Genomic DNA, 17,173 nt, shown 5'->3' on the forward strand with positions numbered 1-17,173 from the left:
TTCTTTTGCTAGTGGTGAGCCTAATACTACATCATCCTACCATCCATGGAGTCATCTACATAGAAAACAGGCACCACTGTAGGTCTCAGTGATGCTTATACCCTTCTTGCCAGAGCATTTCTCGTCACTTTTATGAATAGACTAATTTTAATGTCCTCGAATGGAATGCAGTTATCTGGTGAGCTCTCTAATTTCACTAATCTAGCATGTCAACTTCCCTGAGTTTTCTTAATCCCTTCTACCACCATATACCATGGCTGTTCTATTTCTGCTTCACCTAATGTGGAACATTGCTTTCTCCAGGATTCCAAGAGCCACTCTCACAGTATGGTAGCACTAAATTCACAAGTCCTTGTCAAAAAATTAGTGCTATAACATGGGAAATTTTTTACTAATGATAAACATTCACTTATTACCCCATGTTCCAAGCATTCGATCAAGCACCTTCAGACCCAGTGCTTTGTATAGTCCCTGGGCTTCTGCTGTTACATGGTGGTTAGGTCTTGAAAGTCATCCAGGATACATTGACTTTCACTTTTCTTTTTTTATAGATGTGAAGTGATACTATGTGATCTGGCTTGAGTAATTATGTGACATAAATATAATGGTGGACAGGAAAGGAGATGGGTTTTACCTTGAAGAAAACACATGTTGTCTTGTAAGCCAGATTTTTACATCATCTTCAAGCTCGTAGGGGAGTACAAGCTATTAGGAAAATGAACCTCTTCTGTAGGCACCACATTTACAATAAATCTGAGGATTCAATATTTTTATATGCACACATGCAAATGCCCACATCGCAGGGTCTCAATCCTTCTTAATGCCTACAAACTCAGGGTCTTGGCTCTTCCTGATCACACCTGAGTGCTTGGTGTTTGTCAAGACTGAGAATTCACATTTCTTCAGACCTCTTAATTCATATACAAATGGTACTTGACTCACATTGGGGTTACGCACCAATAAACCCATCGTAAGTTGAAAATATAAGTTGAAATGCATTTAACACATTTAACCTATCAAACATCATGGCTTAGCCTAGACAACCTAAAATGTGCTCAGAACACTTATGTTAGCCTACAGTTGGGCAAAATCACCTAACATAAAGCCTATTTTATGAAAAAGTATTGATTAGCTCATGTAATTTATCGAATACTGTACTGAAAGTGGAAAACAGAAGGCTGTAAGGGTACTCAAAATATTGTTTCTACTGAATGCTTATGACTTCCATACCATTGTAAAGTTGAAAACACTTAAATTGAACCACTATAAATTGGGGACTGTTTGTAATTAAATCCTAGGCTTGAATATCAGCTATTTTTTGCCCTCTAGCTGTAGGAAATGATAATCTCTTTCTGCTATCAAGAAGCTCTTCTCATTTTCACTCTTAGCCTTTAATTGGTGATTAGTCATCCTTAACATTTCATTGTCTTTCTTCAATAAATGACTTTTCTCTGGAAACTATTATCTAATCCCATGATTTTTATAATTAGAGTTTTTCTCTAAAAACTCTACATTTCTTTTATCCATTAGTGCATTTTTTTTTCAACTGGTATTCCATTCCAGTGTTCCACAGAATAACATTTTAGAAACTACTGCCACAAGCCAAGGATTATTATTGTTCCACCTACTACCAGTGCTTTCCTCTCATTGCCAGCCCACCACTGAGTGATCTAGCTCCAAATTCTGGCTTTGCAGTTGTTTCTTCAGCTTACTTTTATTTTTGACTTTTTAAGATTTTGTTCCTTAAGAAATGAACACAGAGACAGACTCTGATACAGGAAGTTTTGGGAGGAGTTCTTCAAGGGTCAACAAATGTGAGTGAATGACTATAAGAAATACAACACAATTGGGCACAGGAAGACAGTGAACTTCCACAGAGTCGATCAACAGCCTCAGCCAATTCCACAGGTATCTTTGTACCTGAGAAGTCTCTTCAGAGATACACCAAATGGAGGCAAGCCAAGACCTTTATATTTTTACAACAAATAGTCATTAGATGCGGGCTGCATCCAAGAAGGGCACACTGCTTTAGAAGAGGTGACTCTGTTCAGCAGAAGATGATTACTGGAGACAGATCCTGCTGAGAGCTGTTAGTCAACTGGGAATATGAAGGCCGTAGTCTGACAGGGAGATTCTGGGTGGGCCACCATCACATGAACGACATATGTGTTTACACATATATATTTATATTTGTATGTAAAAGCCTAGAAACTTAAAAGCCTTAATGATAACCACATGTTTACTTTCAGAGAGGAAACCCAAAACTGTGGCAATCAGGAATCACAGGTACGTTTTTGCCTTATCTGTTTTATCACTTTTTTATAATGAGAATGTATTAGTATGTCCCTATTATGTTAAAAAAAATCCATAATTAAACAACTTTTTATTTGCAACATGTACATATTTTAAGAGAAATGTTCTAAACGAAGTAGGTTATAAATTAAAATTAGTAAAATAAGTGAGTAAAACCTGGAAGATTTTATATATATTGCTAAAATAAAGTATATCTTTTTTTTCAGATTGAATAAACCACATAATGACAAAGAAATAACAAAAAACATAACAGCAACTATTTTCTTACAAAAAATTGTCACCCAAATTTGGCACAAGTGATTTTGGAAAACTGAATATGTTTTTATAAAACTGCCTTCCCTTACGAGATATTTCTCCATTAAATAACATAGAATTATTTTCATTGAATCCATGGAGGAATGGAGGTATGACTTTTGCATCTTCATTGTCTTTTGCTGGAATTGTATTTAAATAATGTTCAAGTAATATATTGATTTTTAATTAGACATTTAGAATGCAGTAAAGGCAAAGTCAGAAGAGGTTAATAAAAATATATACTTTATTGTTATTATTATTATATTATTACCATACCATTACAGTATTGTTATTGTTATTACATTATTGTAATTTTATTACATTATTAATATTTTTATTTGGCCATCCAAAAGTACACATAGTGCCACTAACAAATTGTTAGTGGTAACAAAATGAATTTGGATTCAGCTTTTATTGTGTGGACATACTATAACAATTTGACAGGATGAGAGACAGAGTTATAAGTATGTTAATCAAGCTTCAAAAATTACTTGAAGGATTAAAAAATAAAATTATGTGAAAAATCAGTAATTTGAATGTGTAATTGAGTTCAGTACTCATCTTGCATGGTATGTTACACAGCAGAATATTCAGGTTGATGGATCAAAAGATAGTGACTTAAACATGTTAGTTAAAATGCTAAGAAATCAGAAGAGAAAACCCCTCTCAAATTTCCCAAAAAAGGTTAAAACCGATTATTGGGGAATGGGGCTGAGGATAATTAGGGCAAGTTAGGGCAAATGATTCTTGATTCTTATTGAAAAATCCTTCTGTCTATTTAATATTATTTACACAAGGCATACATTACTTCTAATAAAACAAATAAGTGGCACAAATTGAGGGGTATACCACAAATAATAAATTGTATCCATATAGTGAAGATTAAATTCAGTGGTGCTCTTAGAAAAAGTTTCCACTATCTCTGAAACTTGGGGAAGAATTGCAAGATTTTGAGGCATTCGTTAAATACATTCATTTCATCCCTGATTTCACTTAAAATTCCCACCCATCCTTGACCCTCTTCCTTCATTGTATAACTTAGTTCTTTTTCAAGTTATCTTATCATATTGTATCAATTCTGTATGATGACTTAACTACTTTCTGAATCAGGGTGGTGTAAACTTACATTTTTAACTGTGTTTACCTGGTTTTCCCCTTTGATATCATAGTACACTTTTCAGCGGGTAACCTATCTGCACAATCTGATAGGTAATCTTTTCTTTCTACATTAATAGTCATTAAAGAAGATGTGAAGAATCACAATTTCTTGAGTAAATTGGAAAATACAGTCATTTTTAATATTCTTCTTCTTTTTTTTTAACCTTAAGTTCTAGGGTACACGTGCCGAACGTGCAGGTTTGTTACATAGGCATACACGTGCCGTGGTGGTTTTCTGCACCCATAAACATTTCATCTACATTAGGTATTTCTCCTAATGCTAGCCCTCCCCTAGTCCTCCACCCCCAGACAAGCCCCAGTGTGTGATGTTCCCCTCCCTGTGTCCATGTGTCCTCATTGTTCAACTCCCACTTATGAGTAGGAAGATTAGGTGTTTGGTTTTCTGTTCCTGTTAGTTTGATGAGAATGATGGTTTCCAGCTTCATCCATGTCCCTGCAAAGGACATGAACTCATCATTTTTTATGGCTGTATAGTATTCCATGGTGTATATGTGCCATATATTCTAAACATACTAGAAATACCCATTCCTATTACCACTTAACATTTACATAATATATTTTAAGAACATTGCACTATCATTTCAGATTTTTTTAAAATAGACAATTTATTTTGAAAGGGATTTAAGTTTTGTATATAGTTGAAACACTGCATTCAAAATGACATTTTATGGATGAAGAGGGTCAATAACTAGTACTCCACCATTAAACCACCACAGTCTTTTCAGAAACTCAATTCTTTGTTACAGAAAGAAAGTAATTAAACTTAAATATGCATGTTCAACTGAGGTTAACACATAGCGCTTCTTATTCTGGCTTTTGCAAGTATCCAAGACATCCTGGGTGGCAGAGTGAGGGCTGCCACACCAAAGGACCTGGTAATAAGAAGTTACTGAAAAGAGTATAATGACATATTTTGAACAGATTGTTTTGGATTGTAGTTGTTCTACAATATTTTAATCATAATTTTATAAAATTTTAAAATATTTTTCTTCATATGAAAGTATACAGAATCTTTTCATTTTTATGCAAGTTGTTCTACTATTATTTCTATACAAAGGCTTGGATTAATATACTTATCTACTAAAGTAAGTAGATAACTAAACCCTTTTGATTGCACAGAATTATAATAATACCAGTATTGTTTCTTTAATATTGTTTTACAAATCACATATATCTACTTGTCTGAAGAAAGGCTGCTGAACCATTTTAGACAATGGTTACACTAAACCTGATTCTCCTTCACTAATTGTGCTTTAATGATAATTTTCCATTTTGAGGATAACTGTATTTAAATATTCAGAGAACAGATTATTAAATTTTTTTGCTGAATGACGCATACAGAAACATTAATTAGAACAAGAAAGACAGAGTTGCAATTTTCCAAAATAGTAACTGTGCCAGGTGAACTCAAGACATGTTTCTGCTAACTGAAAACTTTTATATAGAAACCGGCAAATAATACATGTAATAATGATTAATGGTTTTCTTCTGAATATTTAAAAATGAATTGCTTACTACAAGTCAGGACTGTGGGTTCTCATTCGAAGTTCTGCCACTCATGATTTTACTGAAATATTTCAGTATTTTCACTTACTTTTATTTTAATTCTTTTCTCAAAGTATAACCTGGGAATTATAATTGAAAATATACAAATAAATAAACTGGGTAAAGTAACAAAATGAAAAATATACCCTCTATTAAGATGTTCTGACTGAAACATTGTTTGTGAAGGATTCACATTTAATATTAATTTGATCCAATAACACCAACCACTGTAAATAGTACGTCATACCATCAAGGAATTTAAACTAAATAGGAAACAATCTTAGGTCATGCTTTCTATAGTTATTTTCCCCTTTTAAGAGAATAACTAATTAAAATATGTCATGAGTTCCAAAATTTCAATTCTGAATTCTTAATAACAGAAATATAGAGACCTATAGCTGCTTACTTAAGTATACAGAGGAAAAAAATCCACATTTTAAAACTCTGAAACAGAAAATTAAGATACTAATAGTTTTCTGATTATTTCAAATGTTATATTTTACTTAAAGTCTAATCTAATCTCTTTTACAACAGCAATTGCTATCATGTCAATTCAAATGACAGCATACCCCTCACTGGAGCTCAATAGTTTTCTGTTAACAATTAAGGAACACTCTCGCCATCCTGTCTTCTCAGTTTGCTCAGTTGCATTTTTTGAGCCTTTACCAATGTGCAGCGCCACTATGCCTGGTTATTGTGTCTGTGCTCATGACATTTCCAAGCAAAGACTTCCAAGATCATTTCTCCCAACACAAACATCTTTAGAAAGATGGGAGGTTTACTTAAGATCACACTGCCCCTTGTTCAATCTTTGCTAATGCTGCAGCATTTGGAAGTCTTCCTGAAAATAAATTGTCTGATGTTTTTCCACAGTATGCAGAAAGTACCGTACCTGAAAGATTTGTACTAGTCAACTCAGCATATAAAATTCCTTTTCTGGCACCAAACTAAGCTCCAAGGAAATAAAATGATCTGCCCTCTTTACAGTGCCTTGCACATATCGATGTTCATTAACTATTTGGAGCTAGAGGAATTTTTATTTCCTATCCATATTGCAGTAGTAATGCCCCTGCCATTGAATATTGGTTTCATCCAATTTTTCACTGTAATTCTCAAGGCCATTAAAAATACCACCTACCAAGTCACAATGTAGCTATGGATTTGCACTAAATTCCGTATCTCTACTTCATTTGTCAGATGCTGAACTATTCCAGCAGGAACAGATTCTTTGTGGCATCTTATAGCAATTAAATTTGTAGTAGTTTTTTTGAAGGGTTGAAAGATCTAATTTTTCATTCATCTAATTGTTCTAGTTTTAGAGTTGTTCAACATCAGATAGTACACAAATAATTTGAGGCAATAAAAGAACAGTAAGTAGCTTAGCAACTATGTAGCTGAAAAAAAGCAGTTATAACTATTTATAGTCAATCCTAAATTTAAATTAAATTTGCAGAAATGCAAATGACAAGGATTTTCTGAGTTTAATTTAACCTTACTAACAGCCTAGGTGTTCACATATCATTTACGTGAAGAAAAACAAGGACCAGTGAAAAGAAAGCTGGGTATCTGAATCACAAAAATGAAACACAATATCTTTTTATGTCAAAACAAATAGTCCTCTTTCAAATTATGATTTTTTCTTCTGTTTAGTTTTTGTTATTACCTACCCTGTCCCTTTCTTTTTTATTTAGCATTACACTATAATTCTCGGATTTTTGTATCCTCATAGCCAGGAACACTACTTATCCAAACCAATAGCCTCATGATTTTCTCATCCTTTGGGGACAGTGAGAATATAAAAGACTCACATGAATCTATACTAAATATACTTCCGTAGCATGGATGTACTCATTTCCTTAGAATGGACAAACAGTCTTCAAAGGAGCATATACTAATTTATAGGAAAATATATTTGAGAGGTCACAGGAAGTCCTTTTTCTCACTAGTTTTCTGTTATTTCACTCCTAATATCAATGTTGGCAGAAATTTTAAAAATTATTTTTTTCCAGGCAGAGTGTTCTGGGTTTAACAAAAATATGCATAGAAGCCATATAAAAATATTTTTGGTCAAGACTTCCATATGCAAGTGACACTAGTTCAGAATTTTTCCTAACTCCCTGGCAGGTACCCAAAATCAGATTAATTTAATAATTAAAAGCTTGAGAGTTTTGTTTATAAGAGTTTGGTTTATATTGTTTGGGTAGGGTGTGTCCAGATGGAAAGGAAAAAAATAAGTAAGTTATTGTCATTGAACAGGTAGGAAAGCTGGTAAGAGGAGAGAATATTACAGTGCCCCCCATAACTGCTGACTTCCATGTTTTGCCAAGTCAACATTTCAAGTCAACATGTTTCTCTATGTATTCATTTAGCAAAGTTAGGGGCACCCCTATTATGTGTTGCTGTATACAATTCTAAACAAAAAATTTACATTTTATTATAGAAACACTTAAGAATATACGAAGTAGAATATTAAATATATACAAAGTAGAACTCTCACGTGCACATCACTTAATTTAAGCATTCTCAATTCTTGCCCATCTTCTTTCCTCTGTATCCAAACTTGCTTCCCACCCTCAACACCCCTATCTTATTTTGAATTATATCACAGCCATCAGGCTTTTTCATCTAAAATTATTTAAATCTATACCTTCAAATACAATAAATCGTACATACATATATACTAACTAGAAAACCATTATTACATTTAAATACCGATTATCCAAAGTTTTCTAGATTGCCTTATGTTTTGAGAATTCCTTTATTTGAATTTCTATCCAAATAAAATCTCTACATTTAGATCAGTTGCTATGTCTACTAAGTCTTTTACTATGTAAGTTACCAGCATCCCTTTATTTTTTTCTTTCTTGCACTTAATTTTTTGAAAAGCATTATGCTGTTTGTCCTGTAGTATTCCCCAGAGTCTAGATAATGCTGATTTTCTCCTCATGGCATTGTTTAACATCCTCTTCTCTCCTCTGCATTTCCTGAAGTTGGTTGTTAGAGATGGGAATAGGGATAGTCAAACTACAGCCTGTGACCACATCCAGCCTAAAGCTGTCATGAGATCCTTGGGGTGTTGCTTCACTACCTGGAAACATCTTTAGCCAGCGGCATCTTCTGTGTGAGTATTGCTTGCACCTTCTGGGCTCATCTGTCCACTTGGCCTGGCAGGTCATGCTCAGTTAGCATTATCAGCCCAGATCCCGCACCTGCCAAGGACAAGCCAGGCACGAAGCAGCAAGGGTTGTGTGAGCAAGTGAGCACAGGGTCCAGCCAGTGTGTACAATCAGGCACGCCAGCTGCTGCTTTGGGGCAGGCAGCTCCAGGCGCCAACCCAGGTGCCAGGTCTGTGTGAGGGTGAGGCTAGACCAGGTGTACTGCATGCATCTTCTCCTGTGGGCACCCGGGTCTCAACAAGGGGAACATGGTGGTGCCCGGAAGCTTGAAGACACCAGGCACTGCAGAGTCCCAAAAGGGTGTCACAGCCCTGGCTTGGGGAACCCCTATGTCTGGGCTCCCAGAAGGGCTGTAGCTCTTCTGTCCTTTTTGTTGCCGGTAACATGGAGAGCAGGGGGCTGTGTTTCAGCCCTGTTTGTGTTACAACAGGTCGTTCCTACAAGTGTCCAGCTTTCAGCAGAGAGGAGACCCGCAGTGGATAACTCCTTTTCACAGGCAGGTTGAGCTCCTTTTCAAAGGTAGGTCGTCCTGACATCAGTCAAGTCTGGCTGAGTCTGGGTTTTTTTTATGGGCTCAGAAGGGAGGAAGTGCGTGCTGATTACTTAAAAGGTTGCCTTGGTTGGCCCCCCAAAAGCACCATCTAATTGGCCAAACAGTCATCGATGAGGTCCTCACTCCAGGCCCTGGACTTCAACCAGAACTGGCAGCCCGACCCTTAGTCTTCAGGCTGTTCCTGACCTGAAGGTGGGGTTTCACCGGGGACCCACCCCTTTCCACCCAGGAACCTGCCTCCCGCCATCAACATGTTGACTATGGCACCCAGGTTGTTCATGCTGAGGGGCACCTCAGCTCCATCCCGGCCTCCCTCCTGAGCTCCTTAGTGCCCAAGTCTGGAGGGGGCCGAGGCAGCAAGGGGCTGGGGTGTCAGCATCATTGTGAAGGTATACACCTGGCTGGGTTGCAACAGCACCAGGGCTCAGCCAAAACATTCCTCCCCTCTAGAGCAGGCACTGGGCATGGGGAGAGGCCAGGGAGTGGGAGCAGGCACTTCTGATCTTGTGGAGCAAGGAGGATTCCAGGCCCCTGAGAGTGCAGGGATGCTCAGGTCCAGAGCCATGGCTGGGCTGCTTCAGTTGTGCCCAGGAGTGCAGGACTCCCACCCTAACTCAGTAGGGGGTGGGACTCTGGCCTGTTCCCAGCCCCAGCTAGCTCCATGGAGTGTGCAGTCCCTGCCGTGCCTCCCCTGCTGCAGCTGGCCTCTTCTCAGTGACTGCTCCAGATGGGCCATTGCTGCCATCAAAGCTTATTTTGTTTAGTGCAATTTTTTTAGAACCCAGTCAAAATTATTCATTTATGTATTTTCTATGGTTATGTTTACCTAAAAAGGTAGAATTGAGTAGTTGTGGTAGACATCATGCAGTCTATAAAACCTAAAATATTTATTCTCTGGCTCTTTACATAAAAGGTTTATTGCCGCTCAATATCAAGGATTGATTTTCATTTGATTGTTTTTGTTCTGTGTACTTCATATTTTGGTGTCGTGTACTTTCTAGCAAATAAGTAATGTCCAGTTGTCTTTTTGTGAGGTTAAAAATCATTTGATGCTCATTTCCTGAATCTATTGATTTTATCAAGGAGTTGAAAATGCTAACAAACTAGTTATTTTAGTACCATTGAGGTAAGAGATCAGCAGGACCTGTTTTCATGACCCTGCTATCAAAACAGGAGCAAAAAACTAACCAAAACCAGCTACGACTAGGAATTATAATATATTTGCTTCATATAAGACACTCCAGCACAATGACAGTTCACAATTGCCACAGCAACACCTGAATATTACCTGATACGGTTCCAGGAGCTCCCCACCCCTTTTCTGGAAATTTAGTGAATAACCTCCTCCTTATTTAGCGTATAATAAGGAGGACGTATACATATAGCTAGCCGCAACCCTCAAGTGCTACTCCACTTATGGGGTAGCCCTGCTGAGTCAATGGAGTAACAATTTTGCTGCACACTGTTGCTCTGATAACTTGCTTTCTTTCACCATTGGCTTGCTCTTGAATTCTTTCCTGAGCAAAACCAAGAAGCCTTCCAGGCTAAGACCCAATCTGGGGGTTTCCCCGCATCACCATGACCTAAAACGATTTCTGAAGACCTGACTTTTGTATGGGACCTGGAAATATTGTACTAGAATATCTCATTGCATTATTTTATAGGGAGAGGATTTGTAAAACTTTTGAGAAAAGAGTGGACTAATAAAAAAAATTGAATTGGTATTAAACCCTGGCTTTAGAAACATACATTTTTAATATTACTGAATATCAACTTCTGAATATGTAGAATAGAAATATCAGAAACTACTTGATATAACTATGGTAAATATTAGAAATTATGTAATATATAATTACATATTTTATACATAATTTCTAATACATAATGAATAATCAATGTTAACAATTGGCTGTACCATATTTCATGAAAACTCACTTTTTCACATGTCAACATCTCTGAAATTGGACTATATTATGAAATTGAACTGTATTATAAAATTGATAAATCTTAGGTTTAATGAAATATGGAAGTAGCAGTGTTAATATGATAGCTATGTGTTGTGTAAGTGTGTTGATTCTGTGCCATTAATATTCCCACCAAAAGCTCGAATAAAATTATTTTCACAGAATTTTCTTAGGTCCCCAAATTCTGTTGTTCATTTATACTGACCAAACTTTCATGGAAGATCTTTATTCTGGTGTTTTAGGTATTTGTACCAAGTGCCCTGTTCAGATTAACAAAGATGAATTTAGAAACTCTAATGCTATCACCAGGCATCTAAGTGTGTTGCGTTCATGTATTTCCCCGACCCCCACCCCATGTGATTTGTTCTGTGAGAGAGCTAGAGTTAGAGGTAAACCAGTTTGAAATAGTCAGGCAGGGGATGCTTAAAGAATCAGTTGTAGTTTTAATTATTCTACGTCATTCCTGAAATTCAAATACTAGGGTTCAAGAAGATCTCTATTTGCTGTCCACACCCTCCTATCTCCAGAGACAGTTTCTCCCTGGGTGTATGATCGACTAGTCTAATCACCCTGAAACAAAATTGTAAAATATCACTATTAGTAATAATAACAAAACACACTTAATAAGCTTATAATTTTCAAAGTACTATTAAAAGTACTTTACATATGTTACCACATTTAATCATTACAAAAATTAGACATGTTAAATGCTATTATTGTCTTCATTTTCTGGATGAGAAACATTAAGTAATATGCTGAAAATCTCACAGATATAAATAGTAGGGTCAAAAATATTATGTATATAAAGTATCTCCTCATTTTTGGGATAATAGATGTGAGAATTCTTTTCATTGTTGTTTGTTTTGTTTTGTTTTGAATAAAGCAGAGGTTTTACTGTAAGCCACACGGCTGTCTGGGAATAGGAGTAGCTGTTAGTATGTATATTCCCCAGGCCTTCAAGGGAGCAGGGATACCAGATTTTCAACCTGCAGACTCAGTGAGACAACCAAACTGAAAAGAAAACCAAATTAACCTTAGCTGAGTCCTTGTGGATTTGGTGCCAGTTCTCCTCTCATTATAAGTACTTAGGAAGATTGCGCTACCTCACTTTCCTCAACTTTAATCATGGTCACATGATTTACTTTGGCCAGTAAAAATTGAGCAAAAATGATATGTGTTGCTTCCAGTTAAAGCATTCCTGAAACAATAAATCTGCCATGTATTCTTATTCTTGCCACAACATCTTGTGTGAATTTTCCAGGCTCATGAATGAATGCGACATGAAGCAGAGACTACTGACAATCTGCAATGGACAGATTTAGTGAGTACAAGCAAATCTTAAATCTTTGACGTCACTGTGGTTGAGAGTTATTTGTTACCATAGAATAACCTAGCTTATTCATACTTTATAGTCAGAGTTAGTTTCTGTCAACACTCATAGAACCTAGATAAGCCTTTGTAATTTTGTCTAGCTCAATTAGCTATATATGATGCCCAACACTGAAGACCCCACTGTAAGTTCGTCCTTCAATGTTCATTTAATTAAGCTTATAAAAAATATGTAAGCTGAAGACATTTTCTTTTTTTTTTTTTTGAAAAGTTAAAAATTCCTTAATTTTTTATTCCTAGTACCACTACCACAATTTACAGGGCAATATACCTGATGTAATGAAAAGAAAAAGAAAAAGACAAAGCTACAACAGATAAAAGACCTCAGGAATGTACATCTAGTTGACACTACATTGCATTAATCAATAGCTGCACTTTTTGCAAACTGTGGCTATGACAGTCCTGAACAAGAAGGGTTTCCTGTTCAAGCTGCAGTAAATTTTCTGACTATGGATCATTGTTCCTTCTGTGGCAGATTTTTACAGTTCCTCTAATGCATTTGGGACAACTCTCTCAAGGTAACCTGCAGCTTTCCTGACAACTCCTTGCTCTCTCTCCTGCTAAAAACTGTAGCCCTTTTCTGCTGTTTTTAGAACCTTCGGCTACCATATCCACCACTTCCACCACCAGATCCATAACCACCACCATAGGGACTGCCCGAGCTTCTTCCACCAAAACTGCCCCCTTTCATGGGTCCATAATTTGATTGCTGTTGTCCACTATAATTTCCAAAATCATTATAGTTCCCACCACCACCATAGTTACCACTGCCAAAATTTCCTCCTTCATTGTAACCATCATATCCTCCACCACCTCCACCATATCCACCACCTTGGTTTCCATATCCTGTTCCACCACCACCATAGCCCCCTCTACTACTATAACCAGGACCACCACCATAGTTGCCACCATCACGTCCAAATCTATTATATCCACCATCACCTCTTCCATAACTTCCTCTGCTGCCACCACCTCCACCACCATAGCCTCCTCTTCCACCAAAGTTTCCACCAAGGCCAAAATTACCTCCAGCACCTCCAAAGTTTCCTCCGCAACCCATAAAATTGCCAGATCCACCTCCATGACCTCTCTGTGATCCAGCAGACTGCATCTCTTGTTTAGAAAGGGCCTTTTTCACTTCACAATTATGCCCATTAGTAGTGTGGTATTTCTGAACAACAATTTTATCAATTATATCATGATCATCAAAAGTTACAAAAGCAAATCCTCTCTTTTTTCCACTCTGCCTGTCTTCCATAACTTCTATGGTTTCAATCTTGCCATACTTTTCAAAGTAGTCTCTCAAATTATATTCTTCTGTATCTTCTTTAATACCACCAACAAAAATTTTCTTCACTGTTAGATGGGCAACAGGCATTACAGAATCCTCTCTAGAAACAGCTCTCTTTGGTTCCACTACAAGACATTTTCTAAAAATGAAAAAAACATAAAGCATACAATTGACATTACACATAATTCCTCCAAGTCTTAATATATTAATGTATTTACTTCCATCGTATATCCCAAGAGTATGTGAGTAAATATGAGCATATAAAAAACAACCAATTATATAGAATTTGTTTTTAAAAATCTTTCTCTAGCTCATCTTTTATTTACTATGCAACAGAAATAGCCACTTTCACATATTTTAGAAATTATTTTAGAAATGATTTAAATCTTTAAATAAGCTAGTATTTCTGTGTAACTTACTATGTATCTTTCCTCAGTGAAGAATAAGTATTTAATTTGTTTCTGTTTTTCTGTAACTACAATACACACTCAGCACTTTCCGCCCACAACCCCATTCTCTAATTATGGTTTATCATAACTTGAGTTAGATCAAGATTTATATTTCTTTCATGATTACTATATACATACTATTGAGAGCTAAGTAATATGCTTTAATTTTTTGAATCCTCACACGTATAAAAATGTCTATATTATATTGACAGTTGAGTGACATTTTGACTGATTATGGATTCATGATGAATTTCTGTTTTCTTCAGAATTTTTAAGGCATTTCCATTTTATTTTAGCTTCTAGTGTTTATCACAAAAAGCCTGAAGCATACTAATGACCGAACCTCAGCATGTAGGCATTTTTTCTCATATGTAATATTGTAGGATCTTTTTATTTTTCAATATTCTGGAATATTATAATGATGTGCCTCAGTGTTGCTCTAATTTTTCCCTTTCTGTGGGCACATAATGGATTCTTGAAATATGAAAAAGCATGTCCTTAATTTATATAAAAATTTTCAAAATTTTTATTTAATACTTTAATCTTTTTAACTTTTTATGCGATCTATTTCATACATTCCTATTACTTGGATGTTTGAATTAATGGGATGTGTCTTTTATTGTCTTACACATCTCTATTCTTCCCTCCATGTTTGTCTTTTTGTTGTTTGTTTTCTCTTGTTTCTGTGAAATTTTCTCAGCTTTATCTTTCAAACATACTATTAAGCTTTACATTTCTAATTGTGAAACAATGTTCATTTGTTCTATGATACATACATATATACGTATGTATATGCATGCATGTGTGTATATACATATATAATCATTATTCTGTTTGTTTCATGAATGAAATACTTTGCTTTATTTCTTTTAAGGATTTATTTTATACTTTTGTCACTGTGGCTCTGAGAATTGCTTAGTAATGGTGAACTGTACTCAGCATAGCCAATCAACTGGTTAGTCAGTTAGTCATCATCTTTTATATAGCAACAGATGACAAGACATCTAAAGAAAAACTCTGTTCACGAACAATTAAAAAAAGAAAAAAAATGTTTGACAGAATGAAGGTAATAAAAAAGAACTTAGAAAAAATTAAGAGAGGCAAAATAAGACTCTTTTTATCCTCTTCAGAGAATCATTCTCAGTATTATTTATCAAAGATAGCAATTATGTGCTTTTCCAAACAATTATAGAGCATGAGGTCATGCAACATATTCACTACAAACTACTAATTAATTCCCTTTATTTTAGGCTCAATTCTTTTCTTCTCCATTTCCAGTGACACCTTATATTGCTACATCGTGAGCATTTTGGAAAAATTTTGACATGCAAACATGGTCATTTATCAGCTTTATTTACTGCTGGCCAGGTTTGATTTGGGTAGGTTTTCTAAAAAGTGTTATGACAAGTTCAATTAATTTCCAAGATCAATAGTTTGTTGATGATGGATCAATTACCATTCTACTTCTTCCTGTGTGTTTATTCTAAAATAAATAAATTAATTAATAAACTTTACAGTCACTTAGTGGGTTTTCAGGATAGAGCAATATAAATATATTCATTCAAATTCTCTTAACTGGGTGGTATCCTTTTTTCCCTGTTTACATTATATTGTATGAATTGTATGAATTTTTCTAAAACTTTAATTCTTTATTTATTTTATTTTTATTTATGTATTTATTTTGAGACTGGGTGTTGCTCTGTTGCCCAGGCTGGAGTGCAGTGATGTGATCATGGCTCACCATAGCCTGGACCTTCTGGGCTCAAGCTGTCCTCCCACCTCAGCCTTCCAAGCAGCTAGGACTACAGATATGTACCAGCATGACCAATTAATGTATTAATTTTTTGGTAGAGACGGTGTGTCCCTATGTTGCCCAGAATGATCTTGAACTCCTGGGTTCAAGCATTCCTCCTGCCTCAGATTCCCAAAGTGCTGGAATTATCGGCATGAGCCACTGCACCTAGCCCAAAACTTTAATTCTTTTACAAAAACTTGATATTAAGGCTGTCCTGAAAGTATGCCATTATGAAATAACTTACAATTAATTTCACAATTTTCTTCTGTGAAATAACCAGATTCTCACATTTATGTATGTACATATATATGTATATATGAGTGCATTTAATCAAGAAAGTGAAAGGTTTGCAAATAAATATAAAGACATCTTTGTTCATGGATAGGAACACTTGATATTGTCCTACCCAAAGCAATATACAGATTCAATACAATCCATATTAAAATTCCAAGGTTTTTTTTTTTTTAATGGACAAGTCAATTCTCAAATTTATATGGAATTTTAAAAGATTCAAATAGCAGGCCAGGCGCGGTGGCCCACGCCTGTAACCCCAGCACTTTGGGAGGCCGAGGCGGGCAGATCACAAGGTCAGAAGATCGAGACCATCCTGGCTAACACGACGAAACCCTATTACTACTAAAAATACAAAAACAAAATTAGCTGGGCGTGGTGGTGGGCACCTGTAGTCCCAGCTGCTCAGGAGAATGGTGTAAACCCAGAGGCAGAGCTTGTAGTGAGCCAAGGTCGCATCACTGCACTCTAGCCTGGGTGACAGAGTGAGACTCCGTCTCAAAAAAAAACAAAAAAACAAAAAAACAAACAAAAAAACCCTCAAAGTTTCTGTAAATTAGGAGTCTGAGTATGACTTAGCTGAGTCCTCTCTTCAGAATCTCACAAGACCACATGCTCATCTGGAGTCTTAACTGGGGAATAATTTACTTGCAAGATTCTTCAGGTTGCTGGAAAAATTCATTCCCTTGCAGTTGTAGAACTCAGAGCCCCATCATCTTGCTGATTGTCAGCTGGGGATTGCCTTCAGCTCTTAGAGGCCACACTCAGCTGCTAGCCATATAGACCTGTTAACATGACTACTCAGTTCTTCAAGGCCAGTTAGAGACAAGGTCTCTATAGTATGTCTATATCAGGATAGAGTCTTAATATATTAAAAAAAGAGAGATTCAAATAGCAAAAATATTTTTTAAAAAATAAGAACAAAATGGGAAGA

General features: G+C 36.0%; 1 protein-coding gene and 1 long non-coding RNA gene across 2 annotated transcripts in view; one reads left to right on the top strand and one right to left on the bottom strand.

The window, feature by feature from the left end:
- The first annotated feature begins 1,693 nt into the window (after nucleotides 1-1,693).
- LOC117975616 (uncharacterized) overlaps nucleotides 1,694-17,173 on the top strand; it is a 63,393-nt gene continuing 47,913 nt past the window's right edge. The window contains exons 1-4 of the long non-coding RNA XR_010109620.1: nucleotides 1,694-2,286; nucleotides 2,520-2,717; nucleotides 8,322-8,452; nucleotides 12,286-12,345. This is a non-coding gene — a long non-coding RNA (uncharacterized LOC117975616). The remainder of the gene's footprint in view (nucleotides 2,287-2,519; nucleotides 2,718-8,321; nucleotides 8,453-12,285; nucleotides 12,346-17,173) is intronic.
- On the bottom strand, nucleotides 12,595-13,919 carry LOC100981942 (heterogeneous nuclear ribonucleoprotein A3-like). Its single transcript, XM_034936778.3, has one exon. It carries the CDS (start codon nucleotides 13,885-13,887, stop codon nucleotides 13,003-13,005), a length of 885 nt encoding a protein of 294 aa, XP_034792669.2. The 5' UTR covers nucleotides 13,888-13,919; the 3' UTR covers nucleotides 12,595-13,002.

Source organism: Pan paniscus, chromosome 14 (assembly GCF_029289425.2).
Source record: "Pan paniscus chromosome 14, NHGRI_mPanPan1-v2.0_pri, whole genome shotgun sequence".
NCBI lineage: Eukaryota > Metazoa > Chordata > Mammalia > Primates > Hominidae > Pan > Pan paniscus.

Bases quoted from the DNA above. Each gene is read 5' to 3' on its own strand.
- LOC100981942 (XM_034936778.3), bottom strand. From the start codon at position 13,887: ATGTGTAATGTCAATTGTATGCTTTATGTTTTTTTCATTTTTAGAAAA.